Source organism: Pelodiscus sinensis, chromosome 31 (genome assembly GCF_049634645.1).
Source record: "Pelodiscus sinensis isolate JC-2024 chromosome 31, ASM4963464v1, whole genome shotgun sequence".
Taxonomy (NCBI): Eukaryota; Metazoa; Chordata; order Testudines; family Trionychidae; genus Pelodiscus; species Pelodiscus sinensis.
Genome location: NC_134741.1, coordinates 1,611,196 through 1,632,784, shown reverse-complemented (window position 1 = coordinate 1,632,784; position 21,589 = coordinate 1,611,196). Strand labels below are relative to the sequence as shown.

At 53.5% G+C, this 21,589-nt stretch overlaps 2 protein-coding genes across 22 annotated transcripts; one reads left to right on the top strand and one right to left on the bottom strand.

Moving 5' to 3' along the window:
• Positions 1 to 117: 117 nt before the first annotated feature.
• LOC142821641 (zinc finger protein 620-like) lies at positions 118 to 6,387 on the bottom strand. 4 transcript variants are annotated; one of them, XM_075913226.1, is made up of 4 exons: positions 6,342 to 6,387; positions 3,504 to 3,770; positions 702 to 812; positions 118 to 407 (listed from the first exon to the last, which is right to left on the bottom strand). In XM_075913226.1, exons 2-4 carry the CDS (start codon positions 3,688 to 3,690, stop codon positions 292 to 294), a joined length of 414 nt encoding a protein of 137 aa, XP_075769341.1. In that variant the 5' UTR covers positions 3,691 to 3,770; positions 6,342 to 6,387; the 3' UTR covers positions 118 to 291. The 4 variants fall into 4 exon arrangements, with proteins under 4 accessions (XP_075769341.1, XP_075769340.1, XP_075769338.1 ...); XM_075913225.1 differs by lacking the exon at positions 6,342 to 6,387 and adding an exon at positions 6,200 to 6,306; XM_075913223.1 differs by lacking the exon at positions 6,342 to 6,387 and adding an exon at positions 5,818 to 6,173.
• Positions 6,186 to 21,518, top strand: LOC142818192 (E3 ubiquitin-protein ligase TRIM7-like). 18 transcript variants are annotated; one of them, XR_012898322.1, is made up of 8 exons: positions 6,186 to 6,324; positions 6,843 to 7,302; positions 9,008 to 9,103; positions 9,690 to 9,899; positions 10,209 to 10,231; positions 12,688 to 15,066; positions 15,291 to 15,364; positions 18,475 to 21,518. XR_012898322.1 is itself a non-coding variant. In XM_075913227.1 (7 exons), exons 5-7 carry the CDS (start codon positions 12,702 to 12,704, stop codon positions 18,666 to 18,668), a joined length of 492 nt encoding a protein of 163 aa, XP_075769342.1. In that variant the 5' UTR covers positions 6,526 to 7,302; positions 9,008 to 9,103; positions 9,690 to 9,899; positions 10,209 to 10,231; positions 12,688 to 12,701; the 3' UTR covers positions 18,669 to 21,518. The 18 variants fall into 18 exon arrangements, 4 of the variants coding, with proteins under 4 accessions (XP_075769342.1, XP_075769345.1, XP_075769344.1 ...); XR_012898323.1 differs by lacking the exon at positions 6,186 to 6,324 and adding an exon at positions 6,331 to 6,418; XR_012898321.1 differs by lacking the exon at positions 6,186 to 6,324 and adding an exon at positions 6,393 to 6,499.
• Positions 21,519 to 21,589: the final 71 nt, after the last annotated feature.

Here is a 21,589-nt window from a genome sequence, read left to right as displayed (position 1 = left end):
AAAGATAGCTTCCCCAATTATCACCTCTAATATCATTAGCTCACAGACATTTACCTTCCCTCCCCCCCCCCCCCCGCATCCCCCTTCTGCTCTGAAAATTGATTTGTCCTTTTCATATGTGTTCTCTTTTTTTTAATTGTATCCTTTGGTATATATGGTTGTGACTATTTTCTTCCACTATTTGATCTGAGGAAGTGGGTCTGGCCCACGAAAGCTCATCATCTAATAAACCATCTTGTTAGTCTTTAAAGTGCTACATAGTCCTGTATTTTGTTTCAGCCCTCTTCGTGTTCATACATCTGGAAAATACCCTTCAGATCTTCCCAATAACATCTCACATGGAGCCACTTGCTCCAGTCCTTCCTGCTGAAGACTCTTCTTATGCTTCTCAGTCAGCGTGCCATCACCTGTTAGGACAGAAAAATAATACAGACAGGAATTAGTGTCTACGTTGAGCTGAAAGGAATCTCTGAAAGAGGAATAGAAAAGGGAACACACACTCAAAAAATGGTCAAATTATCATGAGCTAAGTTCATCTGCCTTCTTCACAACCCTTCCATAGAGAAGAGAACCCAGCCTTTCCCCACCCACCATGCTCTGGCTCGAGTTGCAGACAGGCTCAAGAGTCAGACAGACTTCATGAAAATACCCGTTAGACCTGCTATAAACTGGTTTCTGAGTCAGTTTAACTGATTGCTCACCTGTCTGGGTGTTGCTGATGATCTCCCCTTCCTCACAGCTCTGGGGATCTGGGACCTGCAACTCCTCTTGCTCCACACAGGAGATCACATGAGCTTCAGAGAATAGAAATCCTGTTTGGAGAGCAATTAACCAATTGCTTGTTCATTAAGGTCTGTGTCATTACTGCTTCCAGAGCCAGGATCTGACTCACCCACCCAGAGAGGCCCCTTCCCCACCCTGCAGAGACTGGGATCTGAATGGTACAAGAGCCCAGGACACACTCACCTGCAGTAGAGGTGCACCTCCCCCTCCCCCTCCCACCTTGGGAATGGCACAGCTTGGGAATGGCACAGGAGAGCTGAGCGCTGTGTTGCACTGTAGGATACAACTCAATCCCCCTCACAGCCCATTCCATCCCCAGCATCCCAGGGCAGGACAGGAACACACTGCTCAGAAGGGGAGCTCTAGTGAGGACTCGAAGGTCTGACACTGAGGCCCCCAGACAGGGGTCAGACTATAGCGGTCACATTGCAGGTCACTAGGACTTGGAAAGGAAGGACTCAGAAGAGCTCTAACTCCCCAAGAGCTCTGTCCACAAACTCCTGGCCTGGGGGCTCAGCTCACCCAGCTCTTTGGCTCAGATGCTCTACTTGGGCCAGAAGGAGGCAGGGGAAGTTGTCCAAGCAGCTAAGTGAATCTTTGGCTGGCTGCTCTAGGCCCTGCCTATGCCCCACACTCCTGATCCCAAATGCCTGTGTCTGGATGGGCCCTGCCAACTGCCCACAAGAGTTGCCATTCCCGCGGCTGCCCAGGATGGTGCTGGACTTCTCCTGGGATGAGGCAATGCGGAGCTGGGCTGTACTGCTTTTCTGGTGCTTGTGGCTGTTGCTCAGCTCCCCCTCTGCAGCCTCAGTTCTACTCTGCCAGCAGCAGCCTTTGTGTGATTTCCCAGTCTGGCTCTTGTGGCGAGCCTGGCCTTTGATTTGGTTCCCCTCCAGGGCAGAACAGAATCTATCACCTTTACACCTTGTAAGTGGGTTCCCCTCAGCTTCGGCCCCACCTCTTCTCAGACCTTCATTTAGTATTCAGAAGATCCACCTGTGACATGACCATGGAGATCATTGTGCTACCGCTGTTACACAACTGCAAGAAACCTTGCGTGAAGTGTGCTGAGTGCCATGTCAATGGGAATGTTCTGATGTGATGACTATGATTATCTTGTTTATGTCCATTATTTTTTAACTATAACAGGTTGGGCTTTGGCAGAATGGTGGGGCACTGGGTACCAACTAACCAGGAAAGTACATTTCTGAGCAGGAGGAGGCCAATCAACACACAGATCTCCGCAGTAGCTGCAAACACACAGTCCTAAGAGATGGCTCAGAAAGACACTGATCCTTGTGCACAAGTGCAGGATGAGGGGATAATGGACACGGATGTTTTGTTCAAACAGACAGGAGGCTAAGGGGGTAGAACACATGAAACACAACACGCATCTTGTTTGTGTCAATGTATGAGAGGAGAAGTCACAGGAGGGGCATGTTGATGCTGGCTGAGAGGCAGCCTTCTGACTGCTGACTGAGTTGGTACTGTTATTAGGTTGGCACAAGTCTCACTGTACCTGTGCTCAAGGAGCTGGGACACTAGCACCCTGCTTCTTTCACAATAAACCTGGCTGAGGGTCTTAGACTCTGAATGGAACCTGGGCCTTTCTTAGCGACAACCCTGTGGAGTGCTGCATGGGCAAGCCACACGCTCTGCCAGTGCCGCTGGCATCACAGCTCCAGAAAGGGGTGCCCTGAACAGCTGTAAAGAGTCTCTGTGGTGCTAGCAGCAATTCATATGGAACTACATTTGCTACGGGAAGCAAAATTATCAATCACAGCAGCACCTGAGAATTCTGGTGTAAATAAGAACCACACTGTGCTACCAGGGTGCTCATATGGACTTCTTTAGTATAAGTATCCTTCCCAGCCCTGAGAAACAAGGACACACTATAATAGCTATTGCAGAGAGAGGTGACCTCACAGAGAGAGTCTAAGTGACTTGATCAAGGTCACACAGGAAGTCTGTGACGGGCAGAGAACTGAACACAGATCTCCTAAGCATGAAGCCAGACAATCAAAGAGGAAGAAAAAGTCCCTACCCGAAGATATTTCACTCTAAAAAGACAAGACAGATGACGTGATTATTTCCACTGCACACAGAGGCCAGTGAGTCCCAGAGAGAATGAAGCTGAACTTTTAAAAGGAAACCCAGCCTGTGTCTAAAATGCAAGGAGAGCTCTGCTTACATTTCTCTACTACAGAGCCACCCCTGAGAAAATGCTCGCAGAGCGTGAACTGCCTCATCCATCGTCCCTCAGCTCCAGCTCCTCACACTGGCAGAAAACAGCATATCAGAGATTAGCCACAGAAAGGGAAGGGCTCTGGGAACTGTACCCTCCTTCCCGAGGCTCAGCCCATTGCCATAAGGGGATCCTGAGGGCACTAACAGCAGCCAGACCTAGACCCACAACTCTGGTACCTGCCATTCCTGCCTGAGCCCTTCCATTCACACCTCCGGTCAAGGCACAACATGGGCAAGATGGTGGAAAGCACATGAAGACCTTGGCTGTGGGAAGAGCCGCACTATTGTTATGTCCCTGAACCTGCTTCTCCTGGGAGCGGGTATGGAGGGGACAGTCTCTCACACAGAAGCCAGGATTATTGGGGCAGATTATGGGGTCAGGGGCAATGAGGGTCCCTAAACCAAACCAAACCAAACCCAGCTGCTCCAGAGCCCACCCAGCTTCTGATACGTGAGGGGACAGGAATCTTTACCCAGCCAGCTCACAGCCTCGTAATTCTCCTGCATCACATCGCAGTAGAGGGCTCTCTGGCCCGAGTCCAGCAGAGTCGATTCCTCCTCAGAGAAATACACAGCCACATCCTCGAAGGTCACTGGTTCAGCCACAGCCATTTCCCGTTCCTGGCTCTGCAGGGCAGGGGCTGAACTGGGGGAAGACATGGGTGTTCTGCAGCCCGTCAGGAGAAGAACCTCATTGGAATGTATTGTAACAACAGATGTAGCACACAGGAAAACTAGCACTGAAAAACGTGAGAAGTACAAATATACGAGCAAATTGAAAAATATCCGTATATACAATAAAGTAAGAGAAAAGTAAGGTGGGTACTTCAGTGGCTGCAGGATGGGGAATAACTTTCAGAAACAGAGATCTTGGTAATAAGTTTGCAAGTACAAAATTATTTTCTAAAGTATCTCGGAGCTTTCACATTTAAACCCTGGCCGGTAGTGAACATTGAGGAAGCAAAATCTACCTAAGTGGCCGGTGAGATGAGAAAGCACCAGGTTGAGGGTGACAATACTTCCCTATGTTGGATACTGGACACAGGGTAAAATGACTCGTATTCAAGTGAGCTCAGCGGCAATCCATCAGAACTGAGCTGCACAAAAGTTCAAATTGACATCAAATCCCTGTTAAGCATAATGACTGTGTAGCTGGAGCCTTCTTATCACTAAGGCTTTAGGATTCAAAAGGGAAGGGGTATACCCCTGCCCCCCCCCCCCCACACCCACTTCTGTCACATGATTGGGTGTCTGGCAAAGCTGACATGGGTTGTTAAATATTGGTTAATAGAACAGTCAAATAACCTCAAGAATTCTTATCTCATTCAACTATTCTATAGCCCCTCGGGGTGCGGCCAGCAGCCAATGTGTTCCAGCTTGACTCTTGAGGAGGCCCCCATGACTCCACACTGCTGCTATATATGAGAAGCAGTAGTGCAGAGTGCCAGGCAAGACCTGATCTGAGAGAGGAGCCCATTTAAAAAGCAGCTCTTCTCGTGGACCAGCTGCCTGTCGCCCTGTTCTGCTACCTCTGAAAGTAGCACAGGGTGACAGCAGCCTCTGAGCTCTCGGATCTATCTCCTAAAACACTTTAAATGCAGACATACAGCATGGGGAAGTCTCAGATCCACTTTAAGCCAGGACTGGCCAGCCTGCTAAAAAATTTACTGGCATATGTTGTCTATAGCATTAACCTATAAGCTTTTCTTTAATTGGTTAACTGACTAGACCACTGGTTCCCAAACTTTTTGGCATCAAGCCCCCTTTTTGATTTTTGAAAGCAAAATTTGATGGGGGAGAGCTGCCTCGCACTCCCCCTGGAATTTCTTCACACCCACTCCTCCAGGTTGGGAACCCATGGACTAGACTATTACAACTCTAAAACTGAACCTGGTGCTCTCCTCTGAACCCAGTCTGGCAGACACTCCCTGGGGCAGCCAGTCGCACCTGCTCTCTATTTGTGGGTGGGCAGCTGGGGAGCAGGGATCTGGCAGCAGCAGGACTCACCAGCTCTGATGGGGGGAGGGAGACAGAAAATATGGAACAAGAACAAACCAGAACCTTGCACCAGGCCTTTAACCCAGGACATCTTCTCACTAACTAGAGTGCTGGGCAGGAGGCAAAACAACAGCTCTCACAGTCAACCCCCAGCTGCTGAATCTCACCCCCTTGGGCAGCATCCACCTGTCAAGTAGGAAAGGGGCATCTTCTCCAGGCATTAGCCACCCACACAGAGCTGGGAAGTGGGTGCTGTCCCTTCTCCTGTATTTTTACAAACACTGCAAATGCACTCCCCTACCCCACCCGTGGGTATTTTTTCCTGGGAAGGCCTGGATCTTATTCTTAATCCTGCCGCCTGTCCCAATTTTACTCTTTGGCTCCTCTCTTGGCTGTGCAGCCAGTTGAAGGATCTCTTCACCCACACCATCAGCGTGGCCCCCGCACAGACTTTGCCTCTCCTGCAAACCCCCCCGCCCTCCGAAACATAAGTGTGTGTGGGGGGGGGGGGGGACTTTTGTGGCCAAAGGCATTCAAGCGAGAAGCAAAACTAAACAAAACCCAGAAAACCTCACTGACAGGGCCCCTGACTCCTCACATCCACCACACACGGGCGGTTCAGCCTAGTAAATTTTGTGGTGGTGCATACAACGGCGGGGGTGTCTAGAAAGCCAGGGCAGACTCCCCAATATCGGGGGGGGGGTCCCCGAGCTTCAGGGCCCAGATCCAGGCAGGTCGGGGCGGGGCCATAACTGGTCCCCAGGCCGTAGGTTCCCGGCACCTGCCTGCCCGCGCGAGCCAGGCCGCCTGGAGCTGACGCCGAACAAGGATTCTCCGGCCCTGGAGCCAGGCCGGGCCTCGGCGGGTTTTCAGGGGCTGCAGCTAAAACGTTTCGCAGCCCCGGCCAGTGCATGGGTCGCCCGTCACATCCGCTCCCCCCTGCACCCGCGCGGTCAGTGCGGCCCCGAGCAGCCCCCGCCCCAGCAGCCGGGCTCGGAGTCAGCGCCCTAGGACGCCCCCTCCTTGGAGCATGCGCAATAGCCGCGGTTGAGACCGCGCAGGCGCAGACCGGGGCTGGAACGCGCGTGGTTGTGGGGGTGGAGGGAGCGGAACGCTGGGTGCGCGGCTCGAGGCTAAGCCCTGGCGCTGGCCCGCCACCGGAGTCACTGACCCACTGCGCACGCGCGGTCTGACCCCCTTCTGCCGGCTTTTCATTGCCCGCTCCCACGTTCCTCTCTGCCCCTACTCAGGCCCCGCCCACCCCGCCACGAGCCCGGCTGCATCCTGAGGGAGCTGGTGCGGCTGTTACTCACCGCGCTGCTACTTCCGCTTCTGGGCAGCGCCGGGGGGGCGGAGGAGGAGAGCGAGGGGGGGCTGGGAGGTTGAATCGGTGACTGTGGGGGGATCTTGACACCAGCCTGCGCGCGGCGCCTGTTGGCTCTTTGGGCACAACGGCTACAACTGGCGCGCGGTGGGAAGGGGACGGGGGGGTAACGGTCGGGCGGCTCACGGGGACAATGGCGGGGGAGAGGGGTCGCAAGCTCGCGGATACTCACGCCGGGATGGGGGGTGCGGGCCGGGGGCGCACAGAGGGGCTGTGAGGGGGCTGCAGAGCCCGCGCGAGGGGGAGGAAGGATTTGAACACAGGGTGAGGAGTGGCCCTGCCATGAGGGGCTCTGAGACAGCGGGGGAGGGGAGGGTCTGGCTGGGGCAGGTTGCTGAGGGGCCCAGTGGAGGTCCTGGCGGGGGCAATGGGTGGACAAAGCTTTGGGGGCTTTTTGGATTTTAATTTTGATTTTTTTCGGTATCCTCAGTGCTGGTACCTCACGCACCAGCCTCCCGGACCTGCCCCTCCATTGCTGAGCTCAGGGAAGTGACACAGCTCCTGTTCCCCAACCCAGAGGCATCCATGGCTGCAGAGAGCCCCATAGAAAGTCTTTGGAAGCGACATGTCCCATCTGTCTGGAGGATTTCACAGCCCCTGTCACTCTGGAGTGTGGGCACAGTTTTGGCCAAGCCCCCCTCAGTCCTCAGTGCAGAGACACTGAGCATCAGGGACCCCTCCGTCCTAATTGGCAGCTGGCCAACATGGTAGCACTACCCAAGCTGCTGAGTTTCCAGGCAGCGAAGAGAGCAAGATGGGATGGGGTTTGTGGGGAGCACAGGAGGCCCTGAAGCTGTTCTGTGAAGAGGATCAAACTCTCATCTGTGGTGTGTGACAGGTCTCAGGCTCAGACTGTGGTGCCCAAACAGGAAGCTGCCGAGGAATACAAGGTACAGAGTTGCTGTCCAGTGTAAGGGGAAATAACATTGTTTTTTAATTACAGGATAATTTCACTGACTGTTATCTGTGGCGCAGGTATGACACGGCTCTTTAAAGCCTTCATGGTACAAGAGATTCTGTAAAAAGTAAATCCTCTGGCTGTGTGGCAACTTGCATCAAATCTTTACAGATACCTGATGTGGGAAATGTTTCTCTGAGTCTCTGAATCCTGAAACCCTGCCCTCACTGGTGACAGGAGGGGTTTTAACATAAAGGAAAGTGTTAACAATCAGAGAGGTTTATATCAGTGTTTCTCAACCAGTGGTATGAGTACCCTTAAGAGTACTTGGTACATCAACACAACTGAAATTTGGAGAACACTGAACTTTTTTTTTTTTTAAGTTTTACAGCTCTTTATTATTTTTTACTTCTTAAAATGTAATCGCCTGCACTGCTACAATTAAGTTATTTAAACAAATGTGTTGCAATGGTAGAAAAAAAAAAGTGTGTCTGAAAACTGTAGGTAGTAGTGATACTTATATTTTGGGGCGGAGGGAGGGATACTTTATTTTTAAAAAGGTTCAGAAACACTGGTTTAGATCACAGAAGCTACAGGCCAGTCTGTGGAAGTCAGCTGCCTTGGGACAGGAGAAGAGACGGTTGCAAGCTGTTGTTGACTGGCTGAGAAGCAGTAGTAATCTGTCATTTGCCTTATAGACCCACAATGGAATCAGGGCCCTGCACAACACCCAGCAAGGGACAATCCCTGGCCTGAGCAAGTCACAGTCTAGTTAGACAAGTGGTGGGAAGAGAAAGTAGGACAGCAAATTCCCTCATGGTCACCAAGCACATCAGTGACTGAGTATAGCCCTGAACCCTGCTCTCTCCACTAGCCACTAGGCTGCATTCCTCCCACCTCTCTGTCAAGTGTGGCCCTTAGGCGGGAAAGATGCCTTGCTACAGGCCCCAGGCTCAGCAGGTAGAGGAGGTTTCCTACTGAGATACTGAACTCCTGGGCTGCAGTATGAGGGGTTACAGTCAGATGCAGCAGCCGGCGCTAGAGGAGATCACTGGACTGGATTCTGTGTGAGGCCCCAAGTGCCTTGAGTTCACCCATAGCAGGGCTCCAGGCAGTGCAGGGCTATGCCAGGCACCACTGGGATTCGACTGGATAGTAGCAAGAGTTCAAACTGGTTAACTGATGAGCTAATGCTTGTTGGTGCCAGTTACTGGTTAAACCCCCCCTCTGTCCCTGGCAGTGCCCTCTTGTCCCAGTAGCGAATGTCAGTCTGGAGCTGCTGAGAGTCCTCACCTGCTGGCAGCCTTGGTGGCCATCCCTGGCAGACCTCGCAAGAAAGCCCTGCTCTCAGGAGAGCCCACATCTGCTATTGACCTTATCTGTCGGCGGGTTAAAAAATACTGTAACTGATTACATTGTAATTGGTTACATGATTCGTATTTTTAACCCTTTTTACCTCCCTCATCCCCACTTACATCATTCTTTATGAAGGTGCCACCACCAATCTGTCCCCCACCCTCACAAGTGTGCTGCTGCATCCGCAGTCTCCTCCTGTCCCTTTTGCAACAGACAAAGCAACATTCAGGACTGAGTCCCTGCTGGACAGGGACAGAGCTCCACAAAACTGGGACTATCTTAGACAAATGGGCTCCAGACATCTCATGGGTTTGTCCTGTTGCTTATTTCTGTTTCTTCAGGAAAAATTGGCGGCGCATTTGAAGACTCTGAAGGAAGAGAGAGAAAAGCTGCTGGGAAGAAAAATGACAGCAGAGGGGAAAAGCCAGAAGTATCTGGTACGTTTCTGTGGCTATGAACCAGCAGAGACTGGCAGTGGAAGGCTGTTTTAGGAGGCAGATTCCTGTGTGGCCTTGGTGAGGTTGGGCTTGTTTGTGTTTCTCCTGGATCATGGATTGCTGGGTTAGATCCGTGTGTAGACAGGCCCTGAGCTTCCATGTCAGTGGATGAGTTAATGTCCAGTCCTTGTAACTTTCCCAAAAATCCTCCCCAAGGAAGTTGATTGTCCCTGTGAAGGGCTGCTCACTTGGTGCATTAACATGTTTGCTTCTTTTTCCTCCATGGGTATCTCTGTCAGTCTGGTGCTGGGTCCTGCCTCCTTCTGCTCTGAGTCTGAAATTCCCAGTGCCCATGAAGAACAGAACATGCTGCCCATGACAGACATGGAGTCATCCCTTTCAAAGGGACACTGGCCAAAGGAGATGCTGGGGGAGAGACCTCTGCCGAATACCCAAAGAGTAGAGTCAAATATCACAAATTTTAGGGATTTTCAATCAGTTCTCCCTGCTCCGCACTCAGCTCTCTATGAAAGGGCCCCGGGCTCCATCCATGTCCCTGACCGGCCCTTTCCCTGTTTTCATACAGAAATGGACCAAAGCGGAAAGGCAGATGATTGTGGCCAAGTATCAGCAGCTGTGGCAGTTCCTGGAGGGACAAGAGCGGCTCCTGCTGGCCCAGCTGCAGAAGCTGGATGAGGAGATTGTCAGGAGACTCTCCATGCAGATTTCCCGTCTCAGTGAGTGGATCGGTGAGCTGGAGGGGACGTGTCAGAAGCCAGCAAGTGAATTCCTGCAGGTGAGACTGAGGAAGAAACATTCCAGGTTCCCATAAAGGGAAGGGAGGTTCCTAAATCACAAGCACTGGGGTCCAGCCGTCAGATCTCAATTTAACTCCATGTGCATTGCTGATATGTTAGTGACTCTTGTGCTTTGTAGAGTTACAGGCACAGAGCTATTAGAGATGGCAAATCCCCCTTCACTTAGGGGATCCATGTTCCTGGGACCAGGGCAGGGCCTCTCTTCCCAGGTTTGCAAAATCCCTTCTCTGACGTCCCCGTGTGTGTCCAATGGGCCTGAGATTCTTTCCTGTGTCTTTTTTTTCTAGGACGTCAGAAGCACCCTGAGTAGGTAAGTGGTTCTCACTCCCCTCACTCTGCACAGTGTAGGGAAAGGGCTTGGAGCTGATGTTAGCACCACATCTCCCCAGGGCCCTACAGCCAGGTGTTAGATACAAATACCTCTCATTCATTTAATTCCGAGGGTCTCATCCTTGCATAGCAAACTCTGGAATTCCCCATTCAGGGCACAGTCTGACCTCAAGTGTTTCCTGGAGCTGTCACCTCCCTGGGGACTGGCTGCCTCAGGACTGTGGGGTGGAACATTGGCCTGTCATAGCTGGGCACTGGGCACATTTAGTCCACGGCATCAGGGACCAAGAGTCTGTCCCACCCGAGGGCTGTTTGGAGACCTGTGTGGAAGGAGCTGGGGAGGGGGGAGCTGGTGTCTGTCTAGTCTCTCGTGGACCGATTCCTTCAGCCCTTTACCTAGGAACCTCCTGCCCCTCAGTGCCTGGAGGCCAAGGAGTGACTTGGCTATGGAGACTCAATTCCTCTATAGTCCCCCAGGCCAGAAGTGAAGAACAGCAATGGGACCTTTCAGGAGAAGGTTGCATGGCCATGAGATGTGTTGTCCCTGCTCTCAGGCTGTGAGAATTGGAGGAAATCTAACTCCAAACCTGTTAGAGCTGAGACACACTAGCCAGAACTTATCAGCAGTAAACTAAATACAATCACATGGAATTGTTTCTGTTCAGGTGTGAGATGGGGCAATTCCAGCTGTGGATGTGTGGAGAGGGCCGATAAAGAAAAGTTATTTATTAGTTCCCTAAATAGAAGAACTAGAGGACACCAAATGAAATTAATGGGGAGCAGGTTTAAAACTAATAAAAGAAAGTTCTTCTTCACACAGCGTGTAGTCAACCTGTGGAACTCCTTGCCAGAGGAGGCTGTGAAGGCTAGGACTATAATAGAGTTTAAAGAGAAGCTAGATAATTTCATGGAGGTTAGGTCCATAAAAGGCTATTAGCCAGGGCATAAAATGGTGTCCTTGGCCTCTGTCTGTCAGAGGCTGGAGAGGGATGGCAGGAGTCAAATCGCTTGATCGTTGTCTTCGGTCCACCCTCTCTGGGGCACCTGGTGCTGGCCACTGTCGGTAGACAGGATACTGGGCTAGATGGACCTTTGGTCTGACCCAGTACGGCCGTTCTTATGACTCTGTTGTGGAAAGGGTTTATAACGTCTCTGTCAGATGAGAGAGCGAAGTTTGTGCTATAAATCTGTGAATGAAAACTAAAGGTTTTAAATACAGGCAGTCTCCGGGTTACGTGCAAGATAGGGACTGTAGGTTTGTTCTTAAGTTGAATCTGTATGTAAGTCGGAACTGGCATCCAGATTCAGCCGCTGCTGAAACTGACCAGCAGCTGACTACAGGAAGCCCGAGACAGAGTTGCTCTGCCCCAGGCTTCCTGGAATCAGCCGTTGATCAGTTTCAACAGGCTGAATCTGGACGCCAGTTCTTACATACAGATTCAACTTAGGGACGCCTGGGGTTCTTAAGTCAGCTGCTGCTGAAATTGATCAGCGGCTGATTCCAAGAAGCCCGGGGCAGAGCAACTCTGCCTCGGGCTTCCTGTAGTCAGCGCTGGTCAGTTTCAGCAGCAGCTGACTTGGGGATGCCTGGGACAGAGCAGCTTGGGTGCTGCTGGGTTGCTCCAGTAGCGCCGCTCCTCGGTGCTGCTGGACCAACCCAGCAGCACCCAAGCTGCTCTGCCCCAGGCGTCCTGATTCAGCCGCTGCTGAAACTGATCAGCAGTGGCTGAATCAGGACGCCTGGGGCAGAGCAGATGGGGTGTTGCCGGGTTGGTCCAGTAGCGCCCAGAGCGGCGTTACGGGACCAACCGGCAGCGCCCCAGCTGCTGTACCACAGGTGTCCGGAGCAAAGCCGCGGAGCACAGGGACAGCGGTACAGCCCAGACGCGCCGCGGCTTTCCAGCAGACCAGGGAGACGGGGAGCAAAGCCAGGGAGCACGCCGGCAGCGGGACAGCCGCGGCGCATCTGGGCTGTCCGCTGCCCGCATGCTCCGCGGCTTTGCTGCCCGTCTCCCTGGTCTGCTGGAAACCAGCAGACCAGGGAGACGGGCAGCAAACTCTGTTCGTAACTGCGGATCCGACATAAGTCGGATCCGCATAACTCGGGGACTGCCTGTACAGCAGACTACATTTAACCAACATCCATGTTCAGGCAGATGAATATATGGTTTATTATCAGAAACACTGGGTGCTGAAAACTAAATCCCATTGTTGCAGATGCAGTAATGTTGTAACTCAAGCCAGGTAGAGACAAAAATGAATGTGTATTTGGGATCTAACTCCTGTGCGCTATTTATGGAACATCTAGCTTAAAACTTTTGCCCACAATGGCAGTCTAGCATGTGTGTCACCAGGGACAGAGTGGGCAGAATGGGGGCATGGAAAGGATTAAAGCCACTTCTGAAGTGTCTCTAATTCCTCTTCTCCCCCTGCCAGGCTGCAGTACACCCATGTTTGTCTCCAGCTCAGCCCCTGGCCTGCAGAGCCCGGGACAGGAAATGGCCGTGGCAGAGCCTGTGAGCTTCGAGGAGGTGGCTGTGTATTTCTCTGAGGTAGAATGGGCTTTGCTGGACCCGGGCCAGAGAGCCCTCTATGGAGATGTGATGCAGGAGAATTATGAGGCTGTGAACTGGCTGAGTAAGGATTCCTGTCCCCTTGGGTAACAGAAGCTGGGTGGGCTCTGGACCATCTTGGTTGGGTTTGGTTCAGGGTTATTCATTGCCAGTGCCCCCAATGTCAGGAGTATCTGCCATAATAATCCTGGCTCTTGTGTGAAAGACTGTCCCCTCCGTGCCTCCTCCCAGGGAGAGCAGGTTCAGGGATGTAACAATGGTGCAGCTCTTCCCACACCGAAGGTCTCGCTGCACTTCCCGCCGATCTTTCCCATCTTGTGCCTTGACCAGAGATATGAGTGGAAGGGCTCAGGCAGGAACAGCAGATACCAGAGGTCTGGCTGCTGTTAATGGCTGCAGGGTCTCCATGTGGTAGTGTGCTCAGCCACTGGAAGGAGGGTGCAGTTCCTAGAGTCCTTCCCTGCCTGTAGCTAATCTCTGTGACATGCTGGTACTTGCCAGTGGGAGGGGCTGGATGCTGGGGCTGAGTGAGGGTAGATGAGGCAGTTCATGCTCTGTGATTATTTTGTCTGAGGTAGCTCTGTAGTAGAGAAACGTGAGCAGATCTTTCCTTGCATTTCAGGCACTGGCTGGGTTTCCTTTCAAAAGTTCAGCTTCCTTCTCTCTGGGGCTCACTTGCCTCTGTGTGCAATGGAGATAAATCATGTAATCTGTCTTGTTTTTTAGAGTGAAATATCTTCGGGTAGGAGCTTTTTCTTCCTGTGTGAATGTCTGGTTTCATGCTCAGGAGACCTGTGTTCAGTTCTCTGCCCATCACAATCTTCCTGTTGCCGCTAAGAAAGACCCAGGCTCCATTTGGGGGCTAAGGCACTCGGCCAGGTTTATTGTGAAAGGAGCAGGGTGCTAGTGTCCCAGCTCCTCAGGCAGTGGGTTGATTGCCCTCCTCCTGCTCAGGAATGTGATTTCTTGGTTAGTTGGTACCCAGTGCTCCACCATTCTGCCAAAGCCTATCTTGTTTTAGTTCAAAAATAATGCACTTAAACAAGATAATCATAATCATCAGATCAGAATTTTCCCATTGATTTGGCACACAGCACACTTCGCACAAGGTTTCTTGTCATTGTGTAACAGTGGTAGCACAATGATCTCCATGGTCACATCACAGGTGGATCTTCCCAAAACTAAATGCAGGTCCAAGAAGGGGTGGAGGCAAAGCTGAGGGGAAGGTGCTCACAAGGTGCAAATGTGGTAGATTCTGTGCCTCCCTGGAGGTGGCCCAAATGAAAGGCCAGGCTCGCCACAAGAGGCAGACTGGGAAACCTCACAAAGGCTGCTGCTGGCAGAGTAGAACCAAGGCTACAGACGGGGAGCTGAGTAACAGCCACAAGCATCAGAGAAGCAGCATGGCCCAGCTTCACCCTGGCTGGTCCCTGGAGAAGCCTAATGCCACGCTGGGCAGCCGTGGGAACGGCAGCTGTTGTGGGCAGCTAGCAGGGCCCACCCAGACACAGGTAGTCGGGATCAGGAGTCAGGAGCATAGGCAGGCCCTGAAGCAGCCTGCCAACGATTCACTTAGCTGCTCAGACAACTTCCTCTGCCTCCTTCTGGCCCAAGTAGAACCTCTGAGCTAAAGAGCAGGGGGAGCCCAGCCCACCAGCCAGGAGCTTTGTGGACAGAGCCTTGGGGAGTTAGAGCTAGTCCTTCCTCTCCAAGTCATAGTGACCTGGCATGTGGCTGCTACAGTCTGATCCCTGTCTGGGGGCCTTGGTGTCAGACCTGCCAGCCCTCCCTAGAGCTCCCCTTCTGAGCAGTGTGTCTCTGACCTGCCCTGAGATACTGGGAATGGGGGGGGGGTGGAATGGGCTTTGAGGGGGACAGAGTTGTACCCTATAGAGTGCAGCAGAGTGCTCAGCTCTCCTGGGGAAAGAGCTGGGCCATTCTCAAGGTGGCGGGGGGATGTACCTTTACTGCAAGGGTGTGCCCTGGGTTCTCATACCAGCCAGATCCAAGTCTCTGCAAGGTGGGGAAAGGAGCCTCTCTGGGTCGGTGCCTCATATCCTGGCTCTAGAAGCAGTAATGACACAGACCTTAATGGACAAGATCAGCACTTGATTAATTGCTCTCCAAACAGGATTTCCATTCTCTGAAGCTCATGTGATCTCCTGGGTGGAGCAAGAGGAGTTGCAGGTCCCAGATCCCCAGAGTTGTGAGGAAGGGGAGATCATCAGCGGCACCCACACATGTGAGGAATCAGTTAAATTGCCTCAGAAACCAGTTTATAGCAGGTGTAACTTGTGTGTTTTCCTGAAGTCTGTCTGACCCCTCAGCCTGTCTTCAACTTGAGCCAGAGCATGGTGGATGGGGAAAGGCTGGGATCTCTTGTCCGTGGAAGAGTTGTGAAGGGTGCTAAGCTTATGATAATTTGACCATTATTTGAGTGTGTATCCCCTTTTCTATTCCCTGCAGTAGCAGGTGATGGGCCGGGTCCTTCCCAGCACCATGAGCCTGCAGGAGGAGGGGCTGTGGGTAAGGAGTGACAGGTGGGCAGAATTTTCTTTTATTAATACAAAATGTTGGCATGTGTATTTTAAGCAATTTTATATGTATTAATCATTTACATTCACACAGTTGCACAAAAATATGAGTTTGAAGCATTCAATACATGTTTATCCATTTACAGTTTGTTATTGGTAGGAGATCATGGCAGCAGCAGTGGCAGGGAGGGGGTGGGGGGGGTTGAAATCAGAAGCTGTTTTGATCAGACAATAACGATTTCATGAGAAGAGGGAGAGATTGCAAAAGCCAAAGCTTTATAACCATTAAAATGCAGACTGCCCACAGCACATGTCTAGATAAGCAAAATGAATATTTGTAAATCAAAGTCTAATAAGTTCTTAGGAACATTGCTCGTAACTGTGCCCCTTGGTACATTTTAATGATTGACAATGGGAGTATTTTCATGGTTGGTGTGTGTGGAGTGAAATCAATATTTAGAGGTACCTACTGATACAGTCAGATACTTCCATGTCTAATTATATAAAATTCAAAGGACAAAGCCATGGTTAAGCTGGTTTCAGTGTTTCAAAGGCACGATTCTTATGTGCACTAAGGCTGCTCTGGCTCTCTGTATAGCAGCCACAGTGTCACCAACACTAATGATTCTATAATGGGTCTTATGATAATTGGTGTTTGTTAAAGCTCCAGCTCCTGGAAGCCTGTGATGAGGTGAGTCTCTTAGTTTCTCTCTCCTAAACAAAGGAAGTTTCATTATTGTATAATATGTATATGTGTGCACGATCAGAGTGCAAGCTGATAGTCTGAGAAGGCAGAGGGTGGCTAGAAAGAACCCAACATTTAGGCTGTGTCTACATTGGTGCAATCTTGCGCCAAAGCAGCTGCTTTTGCGCAAAAACATGCTGCCTGTCTACACTGGTGGGAAGTTCTTATGCAAGAACAATGACGTTCTAATGTGTGAAATCAGTGCTTCTTACGCAAGAACTATGATGCTCCCACTCAGGAATAAGCCTTTTTGTGCAACTGTTCTTGTGCAAGAGGCCAATGTAGACAGGCAACATGAATTTCTTGCACAAGAAAGCCCGATGGTTAAAATGGCATGGATGCTCTTGCGCAAAAGCACATCTCTTGTGCAAAGGCACATGCCAGAACTCTTGCGTTAAAGATCATGCCAATGTAGACACAGCCTTATAGTTTTATGTTAAGGCTGATGGTAAGGACAATCTCATAATTTCAGGGCTCCTGACTCAGGAGCTATAGAAGTTGGGAGCTGGCCAGGCTGTGACTCTGTAGTCGCTACCCAAGGACAGGCACCAGATCCAATCCCATCACTGATCCAAACAGACCAGGGGTCTCCATGTGCAGCTACCTGCAGGCACAGCTCCTGCAGCCCCCATTGGCCACAGAGCACTCAGGGTGGGGCCCCACCATGGGGCTGCAGGGATGTGCCAGCAGCTGCACATGGAGTGAGCAGGCAAGAAACTGCTCTTGCCCTGCTGTGCTGCTGCTGGTGAAGGGCAGTGGCAGATATAGGGCGGGGTGAGCGGGGTGGCTGCCCCGGGCCCTGCGCTTCAAGAAGCCCTGTGCATGCGTCGTGTCAAAGGGGAGGCCCCGCAAAATTGTGCTGCCCTGGGGCCTGCAAAATCCTCATCTGCCCCTGGTGGAGGGAGTCCCTGGGCCATTTTAAATCACCTGGGGATGGCAGGTGAAGTTGTAGGAGCGGGTGAGCAGGTGGGGCAGAAAGGAGAGACCCAGCCCTGAACTTTGCTAGAGCCAGGCAGGGCTGGATTTAGGAGGTGCGGGGCCCAATTTGAACAGTTTCAATGGGGCCCTGGCAGCGAGGATTTTTTGTTGAGCAAAACAAAAAAACCAAAACACTGCGCACACACACACAAAAAGTCATGGCCCCTTTAAATCCCCAGCTACAGGGCAGAGTCATGTCCCGCCTTCCCGCCCCCACCCAGCTCCGAAGGTGTTGCCATTTTGTCTGGGCTTTGCACAGGTCATGCAAGGGAGGGGAAGAACCCCTTCCCCATAAGGGCCAATGAGACTAAATGTCTGAGCTAATAAGCAACTGTGCCCCTCACTATACAAAGCTATACACAAGGGCTGTGTCTAGACTGGCCAGTATTTCCAGAAAATCAGCCGCTTTTCCGGAAAAACTTGCCAGCTGTCTACACTGGCTGCTTGAATTTCCACAAAAGCACTGACTTCCTACTGTAAGAAATCAGTGCTTCTTGTGGAAATACTATTCTGCTCCCGTTCAGGCAAAAGTCCCTTTTGCGCAAAGCTTTTGCGCAAAAGGGCCAGTGCAGACAGCTCAGATTTGTTTTCCGCAAAAAAGCCCCATCGCGAAAATGGCGATCAGGGCTTTTTTGGGGAAAAGCGCGTCTAGATTGGCATGGACGCTTTTCCGCAAAAAGTGCTTTTGGGGAAAAGCATATGTGCCAATCTAGACACTCTGTTCCGAAAATGCTTTTAACGGAAAACTTTTCCGTTAAAAGCATTTCCGGAAAATCATGCCAATCTAGACGCAGCCACTCGGCTTTAGGAAGTGCGGGGATAGATTTCTGTGGCTGGGGATTGGGGAAAGGGAACAGGGGGCCAGCTGGGGAGAGGGAGTCCACTGCACCCACCTCCTCCCAGGATTCTCGCCCCCTCTCGAAGGGAAGCCAGTGCATGCCTCCTCTGGGGCCAAACCCCCCTCCCGCGGCACAGCCACCCCCCCGTGACGTAGTGGGGGTACCTGGCTGGTTTCTATGCTGCTGGCTCTGGGGTAACCCCCCCCCCCCCCCGGCTGCCGTGGGTACCACGACCCAGCAAAACAGGATGAGTCACTATGCAACCCAGTATGGCCAGACACCCCCCATGGAGAGGAACAAAGGAAGGTGGAATGCTGCCCTGGCTGGGGGGCAGGGCTGGAAGAGAGGTAGTTAGTGGCTGTCTGGAAGCATGGAGGAGACAGCCTAGGGAAAGGGGCTGGAGTTTAGGGGCCCAGTCTCCCCCATCTCAAGGGGGCCTGAGGCATCCTAGCCCAGCTCTGTGACCAGATTCCATCTGTGCTGTGCTGTATCCTGGAGAGGCAATAAACTTCCTCTATTCCACCGGCTGGTGCAGTCTGTTTGTGCCATTTCAGGGTGCAGGAGACGGGGGACCCCCAACGCGCCGTCACACTGGTGTCAGAAGTGGGATGCACTGCACCCCATGGATGGAGCTTCCAGCGGTGAGCGACAAGGCGCAGTAGAAGCAAGAGCCCTGGAGCCAGGCGTGCTGGAGACAGAGCGAAGCGGTTCCTGGGAATCGTGGGGTGCTGCAGCACTAGACTGGTGAGTCTGCACCGAGGGGACCAGCGGGCAGATGGCCTACGCCCGACTCCTGAAGGCAGAGCTGGTGGGGCTGTGCAGAGAGAGGGGCTTGCCTGTGCGGAAAGCAGCCAAGGCCCAGCTGATTGCCCAGCTGGAAGAGAATGAACAGCCACAGGGCCAGGATCTTATCCCCAGGGGAGGCAGCCAGACCCCACCTGAGAGTGTGTCAGTCTCAGAGAGGGGGAGGAGCGCTGGAACCCACTGGAGAGATGAGACAGCGTCTCCCGGGAGGACTGCAAGCCGTAGCCCATCTAGGGCAGGGGCCAGCCAAGCAGAGCTGCAGCGGCTGGAGATCCAGCTGCGGATCAAGGAATTGGAAGTAGAGGACCGAGAGAGGGACCGCCAGGACCAAGAGAAGGAGTGCCAAGATCGAGAAAGGGATCGCCAGGACTGAGAGAGGCAGCGACAGCATGAGCTGGCCATGGCAGAGCAGAGAACCGGCGGGGCCCCGGCTGCGCCAAGTGCGGATGGGCCCCAGGGTCCCGGGACTGCCAGACGCTTGGAAAGGCTCGTGGTGGCCCAATTGAAGGACATGGGCGACATAGACGGGTTCCTCAGCTCCTTTGAGAGGGCCTGTGGACTGCAACGGGTTCCCCCAGCTGACTGGCTGCAGGAGCTCATCCCCGCACTGAACCAGGAGGCGGCCGGAGTGCTCAGTCAGCTAGAGGACCTACAGCCAGGGGATTACAACTGAGTCAAGGAGGCCCTGCTGCACAAGTTCGAGCTGACCCCCGAGATGTACAGGAAGAGGTTCCGGGGGGTACAGAAAGGGCCACGGGAGACCTATGTGGATCTGGCCTCCCGCCTGTCACAATATGGCCGCAAGTGGGTGTCTGGAGTCGGAGCCCAGACCGCAGAGGAGCTGCTCAAGCTGGTCCTGATGGCACAGTTCTATGAAGCGTGCCCACCCAAACTGAGGCTGTGGCTCAAGGACCGGAGACCAGAGAACCCCCAGGAGGCCGGGAGACTGGCGGATGAGTTCACGGAGAGCCGGTCCGGGTGTGAACGGGAGTCCCGGAGAGAAAGGGAACCGCGCAGAGACCGGATCTCAGCTGAGCGACGGAGGGAGTCAACTACGGGGCGAGACTAAGGAACAGGTCGTCTGTGCCCCAGCGAACCAGCCAGGGCCTGGACAGAGACAGCCCAAAGCCTAACTTGCCATTGCTGTGGGCAAAAAGGCCACAAGAGGGCTCAGTGCACCAGGTCCCATGACCGGGGACTTTCCAGGGTTAACTGGCTGGGGCGGGAGGAAGGGCAGGCTGCCCCAGAGGCAGGGGCTGGCAGGCAAACCTCAGCTCAGAGAGAGGGGAAGGGTGCTCAGTGCACCTCCCCTGGGAGGTCTGATTCTCAGGAGGCGGATTTCTCCGTGTACCGGGTGGGGGCAGGACGGCCCCTGCGGAGCGAGTGCCTCATACCCCTGGAGGTGGATGGTAGGAAGGTGACGGGCTTCTGGGACACAGGGGCGGAGGTGACTCTGGCCCGATCCGATATAGTGGCCCCAGAGCGGATACTACCCCACACGCAGCTGACCCTGAAGGGCATAGACGGGTCCCCGTTTAAGGTGCCTGTAGCCCGGGTGCATCTGAAATGGGGGGCGAAGGAAGGCTTCAAGGAAGTGGGGGTGCACCCACACTTGCCCACCGAGGTGCTGATGGGGAATGACCTAGAGGAGTGGCCCCATGAATCCCAGCGGGCTCTAGTCACTACCCAGAGCCAGAGCCAGCGGGGAGCTGACAACGTGGGTCCAGGGAAGGACTCCTGGCAGCGTCCTCAGGGTCCCATCCCAGTGGACACGGGGTCCAGCCAGGCTGGGACTCCGGACCTAGGTAAAGGTGGGGAACAGGTCCCGATCCCTGCCTCAGCAGCTGGATTCCAGGCTGAGGTGCAGGCAGACCCCTCCTTGCAGAGGCTGAGGGACCAGGCTGGCCTCCGTGTAGCTCAGCCCCGGGGGAGAGGTGGCCAGGAGAGATTCCTGCAGGAGCGTGGACTCCTGTTCCAGGAATGGCTTCCCCCCAGGAAGGTGAGGGCATGGGGGGTCCAGCGGCAGCTGGTCGTACCCCAAAAGTATCGCCTCAAGCTGCTGTATTTGGCCCACGACGTCCCCATTGGGGCCCACCGGGGGATCCGGAGCACCTGGCTGAGGCTGCTCCAGCACTTCTATTGGCCGGGAATCTTTACAGCCATGCAGCGGTACTGCCGGTCCTGTGACTCCTGCCAGAGGGGCGGGAAGGCCCAAGACAGTAGGAAAGCAGCTTGGGGGTCTCTACCCCAGATAGAGGGCCCTCTGGGCTTGCTGAGAGAGTTATGGGAGGGGAAGTCCTCCCTGGATGGAGCATCAGGGGTGGAAGCCGCCCTGACTGTCCAGAGAAGGCTCGCTGGGCTCATGGCCCCGGCCCGAGAGACCCTGGCCAGAGATCAAGGCCAGCGGAAGGGTGGGTGTGACCCCCAAGGACAGGCCTGTGCCAGTCGCCCTGGAGCGGGGTGGCGAGTGGACAGAGGGAAGCCAATTCATGTGGGGCCTCGCCGCGGCCGACCCGAGTCAAGGGGAGCACCCATGTCCCCAGGGCGGGTTCCCACGCAGAGGACCCGAACTTCCCTAGGTCACGAGCGGAGTGACCCTGCTCAGTTCGCTCTCGGAGGGGGGAGAACTGTGACGTAGTGGGGGTACCTGGCTGGTTTCTATGCTGCTGGCTCTGGGGTAACCCCCCCCCCCGGCTGCCGTGGGTACCACGACCCAGCAAAACAGGATGAGTCACTATGCAACCCAGTATGGCCAGACACCCCCCATGGAGAGGAACAAAGGAAGGTGGAATGCTGCCCTGGCTGGGGGGCAGGGCTGGAAGAGAGGTAGTTAGTGGCTGTCTGGAAGCATGGAGGAGACAGCCT